The following is an 18,356-nucleotide window of genomic DNA, read 5'->3' as shown; positions in this document are numbered from 1 at the left end:
GCGGAGCGCTGGACAAACGGAAGGCTTGGCGCGATACCGGCGGTGGATGAGAAGTGAAAGGGACAGCGACAAGACACGCTAATCGCCAGAACGCTATCATCAGCTACAAATGATTTGTTTGACTAGGATATCGTCCCAGTAGAAGGAGAGGCCCGCGGATCAAGGTGTCTATGAAGCATGGCGTTTGCTCAAGTCGGTGGGAAGGACCATAGAAATAACATCCAATTGAAGCCGGAAGGTGCGTAGTTGATGAGTCTTTACCTACAGATTCACATCGCAATGTAAGTTCCGACTTCAATGCCTCCGTCCGATCTGAAAATCTAAAGCCTTTGCGAGGATGTAGAGCATCTCCAAACGTACGCACGCCACACCCTTCTCCTTGCCCATGCGGACAGGATTGCCCACAATAGCCTCTACTTCTATTCTCCGATTTGATTGAACATCCTGAAGCATACTAGGTTCGATACCAGCGTTCGTCGGGATCCTGGCTTGCGCCCGGCTAAGCTGATTGTCGACCTGTTCGCGCGTGATTTCGTAGCCATGCGCAGCTGCGATGTCGCGAATCTCAAGCATCACAGCTAGTACAACACCGTCCGCCTCTTCCGAGGCAGTTAGAATATCTGTGTCTTTGCTCAGAGCGAGAGCACACATGGGGTTCCAGGATGCATTGACGAGTAGTTTCATCCATCGCTTGTGCTGAACGTCCTCGTAGAATTCCGCTGTAGCACCGGCTGCTGTGACAAGTTCCGTGAAAGCTTTAGCCCATTTACTTGGTGCGGAAGATGGATAGGCTCCCACTTGGAGTTTCTCGACTTCACCGTGTTTGATGACGCCGGCTGGCCGTTGGGTAGCGGGCATATAGACGACAGCGCTGATGATAGGGTTGTTTGGGTATGCCTTCAAGTATTCTTCTTCGATACCGACGCCATTCTGAATAAGTACGATGGCCGTATGTCCAGGTGTGATGGCAGGAGCGATGAGCTTCGGTACCGTATCCGGGATAGCCTTGCTGCAGACGATGATGTAGTCAAATGGATCTGATGATTGTGACGCTGCTTCTCCACAGTCTCGGACTACATTGGGTTTGAAATGAAGGTTTTGACCGAAGATCGATGAATTGATGGTGAAGCCATCTCTCCTTACGACCTCATAATTCGAGCGGCAGACGGCGGTGGTCGCGGCTACCTTGCTGAGCAGGTACAAGTATACCGTTCCGACGCTACCGGCACCAAACAGAAGGATCCTTGGCTGCTCCCCCGAAGACATGGTAGAATCTTAATATCGAAGATGGTGTTGTACGTAGTTCTCCTGCAGTGCGACATGGAGGATTGGATGGATGTCACAGTCATGGCCCCACGGCTCTTTCCGTGGCCCCCAAATTTTCGCCGCGGAACAGGTACCCGCATTCTTCCCAAGCCAACTTGGCGCTCCTTTACAGACCATCAGTAAGCCATCTGCGGGAACAGTCAATCCTTCGTTGTATACTTGAAGCGGTTATTAATCCAGAACGACAGGGGCCGTCATACTTGTGGGCTCATTGCACGCGCGCAGGCTGTCGCAACAACAGCAACATCTCAGAGGACGATCATCGCACACAACCAGATAGCATCCACTGTGATACAGCAGCACAGCTCATAGCCCTGAAAAGGATATCGTGCCTCAGCCGCACTGTGGGCCCGCAGGAACACAGCGTGGCTTTTCATGCAATCTGGAGCCTCGCCTCGATTCGCTGCCTACGTTACCCATGCCGCATCCTGCATGCCAGGTCAGGAAAGGAGTGGTCAGGCCTGTGAAGCTATGATGGATACGACCACCAAGAGCTGGGCAACTAACTCCAGGTTGCCTTGCATCTTTATTAGTTGTCAGCTCCGTACACTAGCTGTGGTTATAACAGCTATGAGATGAACCGGCGCCCTCGTATTCTGGTTGTCTGCTTAGCCGCCCCGCCAAAGCCAATTTGCGGCTAACGTACCGCGCGTCGACGCGACGATGCATAACCTTCTCTTACTCCTCCTTACCGCACTCGCAGCGCGTGTTTTCGCGACAAGTCAGATAGCCCTCTTCGAGGATGATAACTGTCAAGAGTCATTGCGAGGTTTAGAGGGTCCAAACGGCTATCCGAATGGTACCTGTACAGATCTCAGGCGCAATGGCCCTTATGGGAGCTTCCAGGTCGTCGGCCTGGACCCAGGATGCACAGGTATGTTGCTTCGCGACAAGATGGATGCGAGGATGGCCATACTGACATTGCGCGCAGTCACTATTTATATGAACGATACGACCGTCGACATATGCTCCGGCTTCCAAGAAGAAATCCAACCGATCGACTGCTACAATTCGACCTTCGTATACTACAGTATCGACTTCTGCGACGCCGGCGGCATTGGTGAATCACCATCTGCCACGTCCACGCCTACGCCTACATCGACCCCATCGTTCACACCACCCCCCTCAGGCTCCTCAGGCTTGTCAACGGGCGCGATAGCGGGGGCAGCAGTCGGAGGAGGCATAGGGCTCGGCATAATAATCGGATTAGCGGTGTTCTTCATCATGAGGAGGCGGCATTCGTCACGCCCACGGGAGATGTCAGGTTCTACGGAGCTTACGAGCGTGACGCCATACGAGGTCCACGCAAAGCATATTCAGGAGTTGGGACCAGGAGCGGTGGCATACAAACACGAACCTGTGGAAATTGAACAACCGCCTGTTGAAATTGGGGGTATGGAGATGCGACGCGACGAAGAGAAGGGGCCGCGCTAGAATTGATGTATCAAAACACTCGAACACCGTTGGTGTGTCTCCGGGATCGTCCTTCAATCGCACCGAACCTCCCCTAGACCCTCAGCTGCTTCCAGAGTCCAATAGTGAATACTCCGAATACGTGTTCACCAGTTCCCATCGCCCGTTACTGAAGTCGATAGCCCCGGCCAGAGCAGCCCAGCCTCTGTCGTATTGTACCACATACTCATACAACTCTCCATTGGGGCCATCAAAATCATAATTCGCGAGATCAGTGCCAGGATGGGCGCGCATGGCACTGAGAGCTAGCTCGATATCCTCTCGCACGTCAACATTCAAGAATGCGGGAATTTCGAAGTCCAGATCCCAAACATTTGTTGGAGAATCCTGATACGGCGCCTGCTCAAGTAGCATACTTAGCCAGAGTTTCCTGAGGCTGGGCATGGTCTCGAGAATGTGCAGTGGCTGGTGCCATGTGCCATGCTGTAAACCCACAGATTGGATCACAACGTCCTCCAGTATCGACGTGTGCAAGTGCAGGAATGCGACCAACTCTTCGTGGTAGATAACCACCTCAGTGAAGTTGAGATGACGTAGACCGGGGAAGAAGAAAGTTCCCGCCGGTTCGCGAGCGAGCGGTAGGAGGGTATGATTTTGACTCAGCTCAAGCTTGGTGATACCGACACTTAGCCTCAACAGTTGTCCAATCCAGGCAGGATCCATGTCGTTCGTGGTAGAGACGTAGCGTAGTTTCTTGCAAAGGCGCTCACGCCAGTATCTGGAATTGTTGTCAAAGTACTCAAATGCGTCTCCAGAATGGGACGAGTTCCAGAACTCGAGCTTTAACTCGATCTTTTCGTCCACCTCAGCCTGTTCTATCGCATGCAGAGTCAAGCGGTATACCCGGTTGTAACCATTGTCATCGCCTTTTTCCCAAGACTTTCCTTCTGAACGCTCCAGACCGAACATCGAACTTCGTCCACATCTCAAGAGAATTTCATCATCCTCGATGTATCGAGGTCCGCGAAAAGATTCAACGTCAATTTGGATACTTTTCAAGTTGTTGAACTCCCGGAAGACCTCGGTGAGAATCATGAGATCCATGCGTGAGCGTTCAACGCTTGTCTGTAAGTCCATGTGTCTCTTCTCGTGTACCTCTTCACCAGCTATGAGAGCTATACCGTGTCCGATACGCTCGCCACTCACTGTCAACTCATGGACATATCTTGACAGCACAGGATGGCGGCAGATTTCGAGGAGTGTGCCAAGGCTGGTGGGATGAAGGATGACGACGAGGTTATTGAAAAAGCGCTGTCCGAAAGCGTTCGCGGAATGTGCTGTTAGTGCGCGACACACACGGCGTACGTTGATGAGATCTTCGTCGGCTAGATGATTGGAAACGTCACCGATAATCTCAGCGGGAAGGTCGAGGAGTCGAAATGGCTGCGGCGGCTCCTCCACGTGGGCCGCCTTGACTTGAGCGCGAGTAGTCACCATGACTGCGGTGCAATCTCTGCTGTAGTTGTGAATGAGACTGAAGGGTCTGCGATGATGTGAGGTGAGAGTTCGCGTGAGCGAGACGCTCTTGCCCGTTTGTCAACAACGGGGTCGTGCGCTTTTACGCTAGGCCTGAACCTGGGGTGAGAGAAGGTACGATGAAGGTAAACAGCAGCGAGAGAGTTGCCGGTAGGCGCGTGCAACATGAATTATCATCCTATTCATGATGTGCAGTGTGCTATATAGTGATCCCTAGTCCGTAGGAGCTGCCTCTTACCACACCGTGTCAAAACATTTCTCGGACTTTCCCGGCCGTCGCAGCCAACCGCTAGTTGAATTCTTCCTTCTTGACTCCAACAACTTTAGCTCATCACTTCGCTGCCTTGGATGCCAGAGCGATGTTTGCCGATGTGAAGTCAATTCTGTAGTAGTCCTCATAGAAGAGTTGATGTTTGTATGTTTGTACACCCTGAAGCAGAGCTCGAAGAGCAAGCAAAACGTCTGAGCGTTTATCACATCTGAAGCAGGATCTCGCGTCACCGTCCGTTTCTGGTGCTGTAGCGTAGGCTACATTTTGACCTAGGCAAGAGAGACTCAGACCTTCAAGAATTGGCAGATCATGTATGGTCTGCAGGATCTCCTTCCAGGATCCATTATCCAAAACGATGTATCCGAGATGAAGCTGAGTCAGAGTACTCTGATGCGCTTCGAAGAAGCCGGCTATAGCAGTGTTCTCAAGGTCCACTCCGCTGACGGCAAGATCTTGAAGGTGCTGCCAAACATGCACGTCGCCATGTCGATTGCCAAACTTAATACGCCCTCCACTAGGCAGTAGCTCCAGTTCCTTGAGCTCCGAGCATGAGGCAGCAAGGTGGGAAGCCCATCCACTGGTATCACTAGGACGAGCTTGAAATTTGCGGACCCTGCGCGACAGTCTCTCTTTCCAGAAAGGGGAGCTGATGTTGAACAGTTCAGCCTGAATTGGTGAATTGTCGGTATCCCTGTAGGGAGAAGAGCTCATGACTCGAAGATTCAGATCAAGGTGTATCCTGTCACAAACATTCGCGCGGTTGATAGATCCCATCATGACCTGGAGCAAGTGGCTGAGTGCGCTAAAGTCGCAACGGAGCTGTTGCGGAGTGAGTCTCTCTGGGCCACAACGGAGCCCGACGACTTCTCCAGTTAAATGCCAGGTTTGCACGTACGATAGGCTGTCTATCCGAATAGTTTCCAGATTCACAAACTTTCGAAGCGCCTCCGTGAGCATGTCTTCAGCTTTTGACAAAGGCATACCAACGTGGACCATCGAAGGAGAGCCACCGATCTCGCCGCTCATCGATATCGTCCGAACAAATCGCGAGAGCTTCTCGTGACGTGCATAGTATAATAAGACGGCGAGACTATCCCAACGAGGTAGAGCCACCAAATGCGCCAAGAATCGTGTCCCGAAAGTGAAAGTCGAGCGATCGTTGAGAGTGCAAGAGACCAGTCGGATCTTTCGCAGTGAGTCATCGTCCAACTGGTTGCAGACACTGCCGAACAGCTCCTAGGAAACGAGAACGCAGTAAGCACGCGATCAATGCATCGTTCGTCAAAGCGGATCACTTACAGCGGGCAAGTCGAGGATCCGGAAGATGCCATTCAAACTGAGCGCACCGAAAGCGACAGTAAGCTCGTCCATGTTGTCGCTGGCTCAGCTGACCGCGCAGTATGCGCGCCTCGAGTGAGAGAGAGAGAAGCGCGGATGTTGAAAGTGCGTGGACGGACTTTGTGGGTAACAGTTGTTGGGTATCATCAACTGCTCGCGCGCATTCACCTGCTAGCGCCAAGACTGCGCGTTTGCATGTGATCAATCCATCTCAAGTCTTCTTCGACGATGTCTCAACTACCTCACATATCGACATGACATAGGAAGGGAAAAGTGACTGATAAGAGGTAATAATAAATGTACAGATATGGAAGAAGTCTATGGTCCCAGACCCAAAAGAGACATGATTACCCAAAGTGCAACGCCGATAAATGCAGCTCCTGATATCGCAAACGGGCATGCTCCTGAACTCCAAAAGCATTGAGTGATACCCAAATCAAAAGCCAGACGTGCACATCCTGATACAGGGTCCACCGTCAATACACCTGATTGTACCCATCTCTCTTGTACATTATTCGTGCCAACATCAACCCTAAAAACATTCTAAATCTTCCTCTTCTTTGTATGAAACATGTTGTATTCTACCCTCTTCCTCTTCGGCGCCGGATCGGCCGCTGCCTGCGCATTCGTCGGCTTCGGCTTGGGTGCGCTGAAGTGCATCCCAGGCGGTAAGGAGGTCCGCGCGGGTGGTGGCGGCGCATTGCGTTGCTGCGGTGCAGGCCTCTGTGTAATGGTCGGACGATTCGCGGATAGTGACGGCGCGGGCTGAGTGTCAGGCTTCTTGGAAACGGACGCCGAAGCTTGGTTGGACACTACCATACTTTTCGGAGCCTCATTCTCCGCCATTCGGACCATCCTTGCTGGTGCTTGCCTGACGTTGGTCTTTCGCTGAGCTAGAAGATGTGCTGGAATTTGGCTCGCTTTCGGGCGCTCACGGCCATGGTCGAACATGCCGCGCTTCAGCTTGTCGAAAGCGGCTTTGCCCGTCTTTGAAGGTGCACCCGACGGTTGCCCCCAGCTGCTGGTAGTGCGTCCAGTGAACATCTTGCTTGCGCCGGCACCGTATCCAAACCTGGTCTCGACAATCAAGGTCTTGTTCTGTCCGCGATCTTTCTGCAGCGCTTGCATCTGCTGTTTGAGGGCCTCTTTATCCGCCTCTATCTCCAGTTCTGCATCTTTCTTCAACTTGCGATACACCTTGCTCCAGTTTCGAGGATCGCGCGGCTCATGGGGCTTCGTCTCCCAGTTCGGAATGTCTCGCTTGATAAAGCGAAGCCATATCTCGCCCGTCTCGCCAAGTAATTGTGGGCAGTTGGCCTCGAGTTCGAGCAACTGATCGGGGCTCTGTATGAATCGGAGGACTGGCTGGAGGAAGGAGTAGGGTAGATCGCCGACGTCGCGGAGCATATCGATATTCTTGATGAGGCGCTGTCGAGCCAGCTCGAAGAGGCTTGCGACAGGCATGGTGACGGTAATATTTATGCGGAGGATATATCCAAAAGCGTTGCGTATGATGTTGTTGTGAGGCGGAATGCGAAGATCAAACGGGTCGGGATGTGAAGGGTTTTGGTCGTAGAGAGGTGGTTTGCTGACAGGTTCGTCGGTGTTCGTTGATAGGGTGTCGTCTATGTAATGTGAATCATGGAACGGCCGAACGAGGGCGGCGTGAACCGTAGATGGGGCTGAGGACCCCACGGGGCTCACGGCAGCATGTTGGTGGGCTAGTCCGGATCAAGAAGCTTGCTGTAAGAGTGACGCTTGCCAGAGCAATGCGGAGCGATGAAGGGAAGAGTGATGAGAGGGAAGTGTGAGTGAAAGTGTAGAAGGCGCGTTGGACCGGTCTCTGACGTCTGGTGGCCCCGAGGTGATCACAGGCGCTAGCGGACCCCTGCAAACGCGTTGATCGATTCAACTCTTGGACCCCAGCATCGCGACTTTGACGACGACGACGTACAATACCACAAACAACATCTCCCCGTTCTTCGACCATTAGGAAAATATGGCGATCAACGACTGGGGTCTGCTTTCCCAACCGGATGAGGGTAAGGCGTCTTTCACTCACTACAAAGCTCCGACTAATTCCAGCAGATGCGCTGCACAACGTAGCCCGCCTACTAGCTGTCGAAGCACGCCCATACACAAACACGGCCAGTCGCATACTCAAGCCAGATTTCTTCGAAGATGCGCGCCCCAGACAACTCCCCTCCCCGCCCCCGGATGCCTCAGGCGCAGAGGAAGAGGCCGCAGCAGTCGCTGTCGAGCGCGAGCAACAAGCGCACAAGATCGAGATATGGCGGAAAGACATCATGAACGAGCTATCACTGCTGGACTTTGCGATTGTTCGATCCGAATTCACCACGAATAGCAATCACACCGAGCGCGCGCGTTACGCCGATGAGAAGACGGCCATCGAGGCAAAGCAGGAGCACGTGCGCAAGAACATAGAGAACCTGCGCGTCAGACTGGTCGAGGCGAAAGAGACGCTGGCCGTGCGCAAGACGTACGACGAGCTCACGGAGAAGATCACCAACAGCAAGATGCTGAAGCCACGGGACGAGCAAGCACACGCCCACGAGAAGCTGGACCAGGAGATAGAGGAACTCAATTCAGAAGTCCGGTTGGCTAAGGCTACCTGGAAGGAGCGACGCACGCAGTTCGGACGAATCGAGGAAGAGGCACGCGGCATGTTGCGCATGATCAAGGACGAGAAGGAGGAGGCTGAGCGCAAGGAGGGCATGATGAAGGATGGTGACGAAGATGGCGAAGGCGAGGGTAGCACCTCAAGAGGAGACGTTAGCCATGCCGGTACACCGCGACCAGATGGTGGCATGACACCTGGGCATGCCAGCCAGAGCGGAGACGGCTCTTCATCACTACGCGTACCACCACAAGATCGCCTGAAGCCTCTATCACGGGAAGCCAGCGCCGCGCCCTCACCTGCTAGATCTGGTGCCGCCGATGACACAGAGATGGCAGACCTTGGGGCACACTCAGGAGATGCCAATGATGGTGACTCTTCTGGGCTGGAAGAGGGCGAGGATCTTGAAGATGGGGAGGAAGATGGCGAGGATCGCACAGACACCAAGATGGACGAATCGTGATCACATGTAGACATTGATTCTTTGATGATTTGATTGCATAGCGCGGTGTTCGGGTATCATTCCATCATCTTTGTACCACTACCATACGGCAGCGGTTCCAACTATCTCTTCGGTAGTCACGAATCTAAGAAGCTTCACGCATGGCCGCCTTGCCCTTTTCGACAGCCTCTTTCGCCTTGGTGATTTCCTCCGGTGATGCCTGGGCGCCGCCTTCTTTGTTGTTCTCCTACAGATTGTTAGTATGGGATACCCAGCCCATAGCATCCTGAACCTACAAGCTCCTCCTCCAGCCGCTCAACTGCCTGCTCGATCTTGGTCTTCATGCCAGGCAGGACGTTCTTGGTCTCCTGGAGTGCTTGACGCTACACCGCAGTTAGTAATCATGTTTAGTATCAGGATTGCCGAGACTCTGTACCTCTTGCTTCAGGGTGTATTCGCCGTTCTCATCTCCCTCATTGGCCTCGGCCTTCTTGATGCGCGCCTCTTGCTGCTCGATTTCCTTGTGGTAGCTGGCTTCTTCCTTGACAAGGCGGGTTACGACGCCAGTTGCGATCGTGAGTTTAGATGGAGGCGCCATGATCAAGACTGATATTGGTTACAGATCGAAGTAGTGTGTGATTGAAAGAGGCAGAAAACGAGAACTAGAGGTTTAGTTGAGCTGATTAGTGTCGCTGTTCGTCGTTGCCTGCTTGTAAACATTTGTTCACAGCGGGGCTAGCTGCCCCACTAGTAGAATTAGTCTACAGCGTGGTCTGTATGTGTACACATAATGCTGTCAAATCGCACTTGATGTTTGCAGAATGAACTCGGTGGCTTTCACAGAAAGACATCTCCAGTAGCAGTCGTCTTTTGGCCTGCAATTGGACTTGCCTCTGGCATGCCAAGACCACTTACGTCCGTTTGCAGACTAGCCTAGAACGCGTCCCACGCGTCGTTGCGAAAGGAGTAGGCGCGACGAGCCCACCTTCCCTGGCAACCCCTCTACAACATCAACACATTCACCGTTGCTGCCGCATAGAGCACCGCAACCATGTCTTCCCCAGAGAAGCGCCGCTCTCAGCGCACTTCTGCGTCGGCGACTCCACGGCGAAGCGCCCGCGGTCAGAATTCTCAGATATCCGACAGCAGCCCAGCGCCAGTAGGTCCAGAGGAGCAGTTACAGTCCGAGGCTTCGCAGGCGTCGCAACGTGGATCGCAAGCGACTCCTCGCAATGCAAGATTCCAGACCACTTCGACACAATCCCCGCTCTTCTTCCGCTCCTCGCCTGCAAACCCCTCCAATTCGGGGCCAGCGAATGGTGACGAAGAGAGTGATGGCGGTGCGACACCAAAGGCGTCTGCCATGACGATTGGGGGTATGTAGAGACTGATATGAGCTCCAGTATGCACCGCTGACAGACACAGATTCATCGCCCATCCACTACGCATCCTCCTCTAGCCCTGGCCGAGCCCGCAATGCCCAGAGCAACATCCCTGGAAGCAGTAGCAGCGCCCTTTTCGTGGGTGGCTCCGAGTCCGCAGCCCGCAATCGACGCAGCGATATCCACTCAGACGTTTTCGGCACCAGCTCTACCAATCGCCGGCGCAGGCTCTTTGTCGACGAGAATGGCATGCCAGTACAGGAGGCATCGGACGCGCCGACCTTCTCCAACATCAATCCCGACACATCAGATGCAGACGTCTTGGGCGGCAACTCTACTCGAGTCATTTGGGGAACCAATGTGTCGCTTGTCGATGCCAGACATGCCATGAGAGACTTCTTGATGAACTTCCGAAGGAAGTATCGCATGGTTCAGGATGGCGAGCTGGCCGAGGGCTTGAGTCTTCCGGACAGCCACCCGGCCATGGCCAGGGAATATGTTGATATCATGAAGATGATGCTCGAGCTTGGTGTCACGCCTTTGAACCTGGACGCGCGCAATCTCAAGTCTTATCCGCCGACAAGGAAGCTCTGGCATCAACTGCAGGCCTACCCGAACGAGATCATTCCCATCATGGATGTGGCGATCAAGGACACGATGCTCGAACTCGCTGAGAAGCGTATGGCAGAGTTGCGAACCCAGATGTCACAAGCACAGCGTGCTGCTCAACCCAGGGCTCGTGACTCGAGCTCCCTCCCGCCGATGTTGAGCTCTGATGCCCCTACACCTGGCGCCCCGTCCCCGGCTCCGTTCGCAGAGATCCCGAACCTGGTCAGCGAGGTCGACCAAAAGACGTACAACGTTAGGCCGTTCGGTCTCGATCACACCATCAACTTGCGTGAGCTCAATCCTGGCGATATGGATAAGCTCGTCAGTGTGAAGGGCCTGGTAATTAGGACCACGCCCATCATCCCGGATATGAAGGATGGTAAGTGTGCCACAAGAATGTCCAAGGTCTTTCGCTAATGTTGCTAGCTTTCTTCCGGTGCTCTGTATGTAATCATACTGTCAGGGTCGACATCGACCGTGGCAAGATCACCGAGCCCACCAAGTGCCCGCGCGCCGTATGCGATTCGCCAAACTCGATGCAGATCGTGCACAACCGCTCCGGCTTCGCGAACAAGCAGGTCATCAAGCTACAAGAGACACCGGATGACATGCCGGACGGACAAACACCTCATTCAGTGTCACTATGTGCCTACGATGAGCTCGTCGATGTTTGCAAGGCCGGTGACCGCGTCGAGATCACTGGTATCTTCAAGTGCAATCAAGTTCGCATCAACCCGCGCCAGCGATCCGTAAAGAACATCTTCAAGACATACGTAGACGCCCTTCACATCCAGAAGGTTGACAAGAAACGAATGGGCATTGATGTGTCAACAATCGAAGAGGAGCTCGCAGAGCACGCAGCTGGTGATATTGAAGAGACCCGCAAGGTCTCCGAAGAGGAAGAGGAGAGAATAAAGGCTACTGGCGCTCGTCCTGACGTTTACGATCTGCTCTCTCGCTCGCTGGCGCCCAGCATTTACGAAATGGACGATGTGAAGAAGGGTATCCTGCTTCAACTCTTCGGTGGCACCAATAAGCAATTCGAGAAGGGTGGCAGTCCAAAATACCGTGGCGACATCAACGTCCTACTGTGTGGTGACCCGTCCACAGCCAAATCTCAGATCCTACAGTATGTACACAGGATCGCACCGCGCGGTGTGTACACTTCTGGAAAGGGTTCTTCTGCAGTTGGTCTGACTGCATACGTCACCCGCGATCCCGAGACCAGACAGCTTGTGCTTGAGTCCGGTGCTTTGGTATTGTCTGACGGCGGTGTATGCTGCATTGACGAGTTCGATAAGATGTCGGAGGCAACGCGATCCGTTCTTCACGAAGTCATGGAACAGCAGACGGTTTCCATCGCCAAAGCTGGTATCATCACCACGCTCAACGCCCGTACCTCGATTCTGGCATCCGCCAACCCCATCGGATCGAAGTACAACGTCAACCTTCCCGTTCCGCAAAACATCGATCTTCCGCCCACGCTGCTTTCGCGTTTTGATCTTGTTTATCTCGTCTTGGATCGTATCGATGAGCAGAACGACCGTCGTATGGCTCGTCATTTGGTCGGCATGTATCTTGAAGACACGCCCGAGAATGCTAACAAGAACGAGGTTATGCCTATCGAGTTCTTGACTGCTTATATCTCATACGCGCGCTCGAACATTCACCCCAAGATCACTGAGCCCGCATCAAAGGCTCTCGTTGATGCATACGTCGCGATGCGCAGTCTTGGTGCCGATATCCGCTCGCAAGAACGAAGAATCACGGCCACCACACGTCAATTGGAATCCATGATCCGTCTCGCAGAAGCGCACGCCAAGATGCGCCTATCAGAGGAAGTCACAGCCGACGATGTTCATGAGGCTGTCCGTCTCATCAAGTCTGCGCTCAAGCAAGCAGCTACGGATGCACGCACCGGTCTGATCGACATGTCGCTTCTCACCGAAGGTACATCGACCAGCGACCGCCGCAGGAAAGAAGACCTCAAGCGTGCGGTTCTTGCCTCGCTCGACGAGCTCGGCTCTGCTGGCCAGAGTGTGCGCATGAACGACCTCGTGAAGAAGGTGCGAGAAGGCGCCAGCGAACAAGTTGAGAACCAGGAGTTCCTAGAGGTGCTCCGTAGCGCTGAACTTGAAGGCGCTGTTCAAATCAGTGGTGAGGGTATGAGGAAGATGGTGAAGAGGGTTGTTGGTACCTTTTAGGTCGACTTCGAAGGCATGGCGTTTGAGGGGTTATGGGACTAGCATGCCTCATGGAATGATGATGCGATGTGGTGAATTGGGTAGTTTAGCAAGCACTTTGTTGTCGCGTTGCATTTGTATAGACATGAGGTCGTCTTGAATAAGGCATTGGATGTTCTACTTGGCTCAGATATCTCGCTGGGAATGTGTACGTCATGTCTTTTGACGAGTCTGATTCAAGGAAGGTGCAACGATGGCGACTGTGTTCCTGCGTCGCTTCCGTTCCTGCGTGAGTGAGGCACATCCATGGATGCAACCCCGCACTTCTGCGTTCTATTTCTTGCCTACCAACATGACCACACTGGCTTCTTCACCCTTTAGCGCTGTGCCATGTCGACCTCTAGCGTGAGCGCAGCGCCCGATCCATCCGAGTCAGAACAGGGTATCGAGAGCCTAAACCCGTCGTTTTGTGCTAACTGCTGGAAGCTTTGCATACTGCCTGAGGAGCTGGATGTTCGTGGGTTCGTATACGCTGAGTACACTCTGGAAGGCATCGCCGAAGCCGTAACTGGAAGGTGCCAACTCTGCTGTCAGTTTCTCAACTACCTTGAATCGGGAGATAGCATCCAAGATCTTACCGGAGACAAAGTCTTCCGCGCATGTCTCGCGTATGAATCAAATGCATCGTACGACACACGGTATCTTCCTCATGTCCATACCATCATCTTCTACGCTGTTGAAGGCACTGATCTCGAGGCGCGTGGCGGTGGACTCCTACTCGTGATCAGCGAGTATACTCTTACGAATGGCGTGCCATTCGTGTTTGAGAGACATGAATCCAACCAGCCGCGTCCGGTACGTGTCACGACAGCCTTGACATCTTGGACTGGGGATGAAGCGCACCTCCGCACCATCACTAAATGGGTACAACAATGTGAGGAAACCCATAGCGCTTGTCGTCTCGAGAAACTCCAGAAAAAGGGCATATTCATACCGACTAGACTTATCGATGTTTCAACCGCCGATCTACCGTACCTTGTCACCGCAGACACAGTTTGCAACCAGAAGGACCATAGGTACATCACCTTGAGTCACAGATGGCAGAATGCAGATATGCCCAAGCTTCTCAGTTCGAATCTACACGACTTCCTTAGAGCAATCCAACCAAACACGTTACCGGCAGTATTTTCGGACGCCATAGATCTGTGTCGAAGAATGAGCGTACCCTTCCTATGGATCGACGCACTCTGCCTGATTCAGGATGACCACACAGACTGTGACCGCGAGATTTCTTCCATGGGAGAGATATATGCCAACGCATTCATGCATATAGGGGCAACAGGGGCATCCAACAGGGCTAGCTCAGGACTGTACACTGAAGTAGACCCGATTGGCCTCTCACCATTGTATGTGAACTTCCAACGGGGCACACGGAGATTCTCTCGTCTTCTCCACGAAGCCACTGCGGCAAAACGGATCAATCAATCAAAGCTTATGTCGCGCGGCTGGGTTCTGCAGGAACGGCTTTTGAGCCCCAGATCTATTTACTTCGATGATCTGCTTAGTTGGGAATGCACACAACTAGTTACCACCGAATTGCACCCGGATGGTGCAATGGAACTTCCTGGTCGAACTGGTTGGGGCTATGACTTGCCGTTCAAATTGCCTAGCCTTCTCGGAGGGAATACTATGACTACCGGTACAAAAACGATTGATTATCACATGAGATGGCTGGCTGTTGCGGAAGCGTTCTCCGGTTGCCAGTTAACATATGATGAAGATGCACTACCCGCAATATCGGGGTTAGCGAGAGGGTTTCAGACGATGCTACAAGATAGATACGTGGCTGGTATCTGGTATAAAGATGCTGTGCGAAGTATACTTTGGATACATCAAAAAAAGCGGAAAGACTCTGATGATCCATCGACATGCCCCGAAAAGAGCCACCGAGGTTCGTATAGTCTTTTGCTACACTGATCCAACGATGAAACTTTGACTAATTTTCGATAATAGTACCTTCGTGGTCCTGGCTCTCGTTGAAAGGGCGCATAAGATTCCTTTGGCTGCATTCCATTCCACAGCAGCCATCCGATCTTTCACTCGCACACGTTCGTGAAATTTCAATGAAGCATGTTCAGGATGACGAATTTGGGAAATTAGCATCCGGATATCTCCGGCTCGCATGCTACATTCGCAAAGCCTCCGACAGACCAGCAAGAGTCGGATCGTCTTTTGCGTCTCAAATGTATGTTTACGGTGCTTGGTGCGAGAATTTCGATGACTTCCGGGCATCATGCGTCGGGTGTTGGTTTTGTGTGCTTCAAATTCGTGGAGCCCGTCGAGCAAGCTCGATTGAAAAGGAGTTGATATGGAGACCGGCACACTTAGTCGGCATCATCTTGGAGCCTGTCGATCTATCCCAGCGAATATTTCGAAGAGTCGGGCTTTTTGCGCATCCCTGGGGAGAACACAACACAAACCGGTTCAAAGAGCTGTGCCCAGAGTTTGCGGACGTTACTCGTTTGGAGGACATGGAGCAAGAAGAGGTCACCATTATCTGATGAGTAGTGGACGGATCGTTCTAAACTGCAAGACCATTCATACCAAGTACGGCAATCGTTAATCTAAACCACACTGCTCAGTGCCCTTTCGTAGTTCTCCTTCCGCCAAGACTCTCGCCATTTCGCCTTCAGGCTCGTCTCCGCCCATTTCCCCGGGTCATCGATGTCAACACACACATCAGCTTCGTCCTCGCCATCTTCGCTGTCCTGCGAAATCATTCGGATAGCAAGACGTTTCGATGGACCCGTTTTATGCCATATGATGGCCTCCAGAGCAAACGCGATAGGATATTCGAATTGAGACATCATATTCGAAACCAGCCAATTCCTGCACTCAACCTGCTCCATGCGGATTGAGTTTTGAGATACCTGATGTATGTCGATTGAAGAACAGCCGTGAGTATAGAACTGGAATCCAAGTCCTGCGAGATTCGGTACGTATTCTTGCAGCAACTGCACAAGACCCGTATACGTGCTATCCCATTCGTTCGGGCCGGTAAGCGTGATATGATGCAGATGATTCATGCGCTGCGGAGCATGTCTGATCAGATGGTTCAACCAGGGATGTAGGTCCTGCGAATTGACTGACAAGACGGTGTCACGGAGGAAAAGCTCCTTGGCTTCATTGCGGATGGCCTTGTTGGATGCTATGAGGGCCCAGGGCCCTCGGGGCTCGACTGGAGAGTCGGCTTTGTAGCTGCAACGATCTTCTTCTTTGCACATGCCTGACCACTCGGGATTCGCGCATAGCAACCGCGTGTTCGGATTGGTACGGCGGCAGGGATACCACACGAAAGGCGGCGGCTTTCTGGCTTGGGACGAAGCTTCTTTCTTTGTCTTTACACGTCTGCGTACGTGGATGTGTAACAAGTCGCGTAGGTAATCGTAGACCTGAAGGCGCAATTCAGTTGGGAGGCCTTCGAACGTTGCTCGAGGATTTCGAGGTGTCCTGAAGATGGAGGCAGGATGTACTTCCTCGATGTCTGAATCGTCGTATGCTACGGTCTTTCTCTTCTTCCTCTTCTTCTTCTTCCCTTCGTTATCTTGACGAGTCGATTCAATGGAAACTGCTCGAGACATGCTGGAACTGGCTGATGACGTGTCGTAGTAGTCGTCATAATCGACAGCCTTTCGCTTTCGAGTTGCGCGGACCATTGTAGAGTGACAGATATCGTGAGTAGTATCGAGCTTGGTCGGCATATAAATGAGCTTCACTCACCCCTTGCATATCAACCAGATGCGTGGCTGCGGCACAGCTGGCATAGTTTCCAGGCAGCGCCGCACCCACCTATCGGAACCTGCGAATTTATGCATATTATCCTACGCGATGTTACACTGCGTCTATCTTGGGTGGTGCTGGATGTCAGCGTTGTACCTAGGTCCCTTTACCCCAAGCGATCACAGATGGAGGTGTTCGACTTTCCAGGTGTGAGCTGAGTCAGCCATGAGCCTCGGCACGAACCATGTACAGCGGTCTGCTTCCCACAACGTCTGCAACAGCTCGCGCTGACATTAAAACTCTACGATGCCTGACTTGCATAGTGAAAGCGCCGTGAAAGCTCGATGTACTCGAAACGATAACCCTCATTACTCCGCCAGTGCTTATCGATGACTGGATAGCTGAAAGCCCGACGAATGCCTACTTCCATAGCTTAATTCACCCATTACCCCGACTCACACGAGACCCATCATTGACACCATGAAGACGTCCAAGTATGCACCAAAGACGCCTGCCGAAAGTTTAGCCCAATCGAAAGCCGAGAAGCTCAAACAGGACAAAGATCGCGTAACACGTTTGTTAGGACGCGTCCGTTGGAAAGCCGAGATGCTCATGGTGTCCTACTTCCGCACCATGGAGATCGTACAAGCAGCTGCGCAAGAGAACGAGTACCACCAGTCCCAACACGCAATGGGAAGCGGCGCATCGAGTGTAAGCAGCTATCAGCCCCGTTACCCCACCCGTCGCGAGACTGACACGGCGCAGAAACAAGCCGAATCCATGTTCAAAGTCGACTTCTTCGAATTCTACACGCTGCTCGAGCGCTACATCACAGACTGCCTCGCCATCTTCGGCGTTTCCGTCTCCGCCTCTGCGCCGCGCACAAACTTCAACGCCCTACGTTACGAGACAAATCCCGATCTGCACCGAACCCGACCGATGGCTTCGCATGCCTTTCACGCAAACCTCCTAGAAGCGTTAGATGACGAGAAGAGCCCATTGGCAGGGTCTTTGGGCCTACAGGATGTTCGCGTACAACTAGGCATCGCGAAGGAATACCGTAATGCGTGGAAAGATGCTGATAGCAAGGCAAACATAGCCAGCGGTGACGCGCACGCGAATATGTCGCTCCAGGATCTACAACTAGAGCATATGTTGCGCAATATCATTGGTGGATGTGATCTTGCTCATGAGGCAGTGCAGCAGCATTCAGACGGTACTACGAATGGTACTTTGACTAGTCGAGACTTCGAGCCCAAGACATCGTACGGATACACAAGCATGGAGATTGAAGATACGCCTTTTGAATACATGGACGACGCTATGGATCTGGATTGAGGTAAGCGAATGACCTGTAGTGTCATTTGTGGAAGAATATATTGCATGTTACCACAACACTTGGTTATTGCTGAAGCCGATCGACGGCTCACGATGTAAG

At 52.7% G+C, this 18,356-nt stretch overlaps 8 protein-coding genes across 8 annotated transcripts; 3 read left to right on the top strand and 5 right to left on the bottom strand.

Moving 5' to 3' along the window:
- Positions 1-294: 294 nt before the first annotated feature.
- J4E87_001004 (uncharacterized protein) lies at positions 295-1,266 on the bottom strand (the record flags this gene model as incomplete). The annotated part of the gene is made up of 1 exon (XM_049372654.1): positions 295-1,266. The coding sequence occupies one exon, from the start codon at positions 1,264-1,266 to the stop codon at positions 295-297; it is 972 nt and encodes a 323-aa protein (XP_049237312.1).
- A 1,575-nt stretch (positions 1,267-2,841) lies between these two features.
- J4E87_001003 (uncharacterized protein) lies at positions 2,842-3,956 on the bottom strand (the record flags this gene model as incomplete). The annotated part of the gene is made up of 2 exons (XM_049372653.1): positions 2,842-3,914; positions 3,953-3,956. The coding sequence occupies 2 exons, from the start codon at positions 3,954-3,956 to the stop codon at positions 2,842-2,844; spliced, it is 1,077 nt and encodes a 358-aa protein (XP_049237311.1).
- A 2,471-nt stretch (positions 3,957-6,427) lies between these two features.
- J4E87_001002 (uncharacterized protein) lies at positions 6,428-7,348 on the bottom strand (the record flags this gene model as incomplete). Its single annotated transcript, XM_049372652.1, has 1 exon — positions 6,428-7,348. The coding sequence occupies one exon, from the start codon at positions 7,346-7,348 to the stop codon at positions 6,428-6,430; it is 921 nt and encodes a 306-aa protein (XP_049237310.1).
- A 535-nt stretch (positions 7,349-7,883) lies between these two features.
- J4E87_001001 (uncharacterized protein) lies at positions 7,884-8,985 on the top strand (the record flags this gene model as incomplete). Its single annotated transcript, XM_049372651.1, has 2 exons — positions 7,884-7,926; positions 7,973-8,985. The coding sequence occupies 2 exons, from the start codon at positions 7,884-7,886 to the stop codon at positions 8,983-8,985; spliced, it is 1,056 nt and encodes a 351-aa protein (XP_049237309.1).
- Positions 8,986-9,109: 124 nt separating this feature from the next.
- J4E87_001000 (uncharacterized protein) lies at positions 9,110-9,562 on the bottom strand (the record flags this gene model as incomplete). The annotated part of the gene is made up of 3 exons (XM_049372650.1): positions 9,110-9,211; positions 9,261-9,347; positions 9,401-9,562. 3 exons carry the CDS (start codon positions 9,560-9,562, stop codon positions 9,110-9,112), a joined length of 351 nt encoding a protein of 116 aa, XP_049237308.1.
- Positions 9,563-10,015: 453 nt separating this feature from the next.
- On the top strand, positions 10,016-13,159 carry J4E87_000999 (uncharacterized protein; the record flags this gene model as incomplete). Its single annotated transcript, XM_049372649.1, has 3 exons — positions 10,016-10,340; positions 10,390-11,334; positions 11,382-13,159. The coding sequence occupies 3 exons, from the start codon at positions 10,016-10,018 to the stop codon at positions 13,157-13,159; spliced, it is 3,048 nt and encodes a 1,015-aa protein (XP_049237307.1).
- Positions 13,160-15,762: 2,603 nt separating this feature from the next.
- J4E87_000998 (uncharacterized protein) lies at positions 15,763-16,854 on the bottom strand (the record flags this gene model as incomplete). Its single annotated transcript, XM_049372648.1, has 1 exon — positions 15,763-16,854. The coding sequence occupies one exon, from the start codon at positions 16,852-16,854 to the stop codon at positions 15,763-15,765; it is 1,092 nt and encodes a 363-aa protein (XP_049237306.1).
- Positions 16,855-17,398: 544 nt separating this feature from the next.
- On the top strand, positions 17,399-18,256 carry J4E87_000997 (uncharacterized protein; the record flags this gene model as incomplete). Its single annotated transcript, XM_049372647.1, has 2 exons — positions 17,399-17,629; positions 17,684-18,256. The coding sequence occupies 2 exons, from the start codon at positions 17,399-17,401 to the stop codon at positions 18,254-18,256; spliced, it is 804 nt and encodes a 267-aa protein (XP_049237305.1).
- Between the last annotated feature and the right edge of the window lie 100 nt (positions 18,257-18,356).

This window comes from Alternaria ethzedia (assembly GCF_023757985.1).
Source record: "Alternaria ethzedia strain BMP 0044 chromosome Unknown scaffold_2, whole genome shotgun sequence".
NCBI classification, from domain to species: Eukaryota; Fungi; Ascomycota; class Dothideomycetes; order Pleosporales; family Pleosporaceae; genus Alternaria; species Alternaria ethzedia.
Note: the sequence above shows the minus strand (reverse complement) of the source record. Positions and strands in the feature narration are given on the sequence as shown.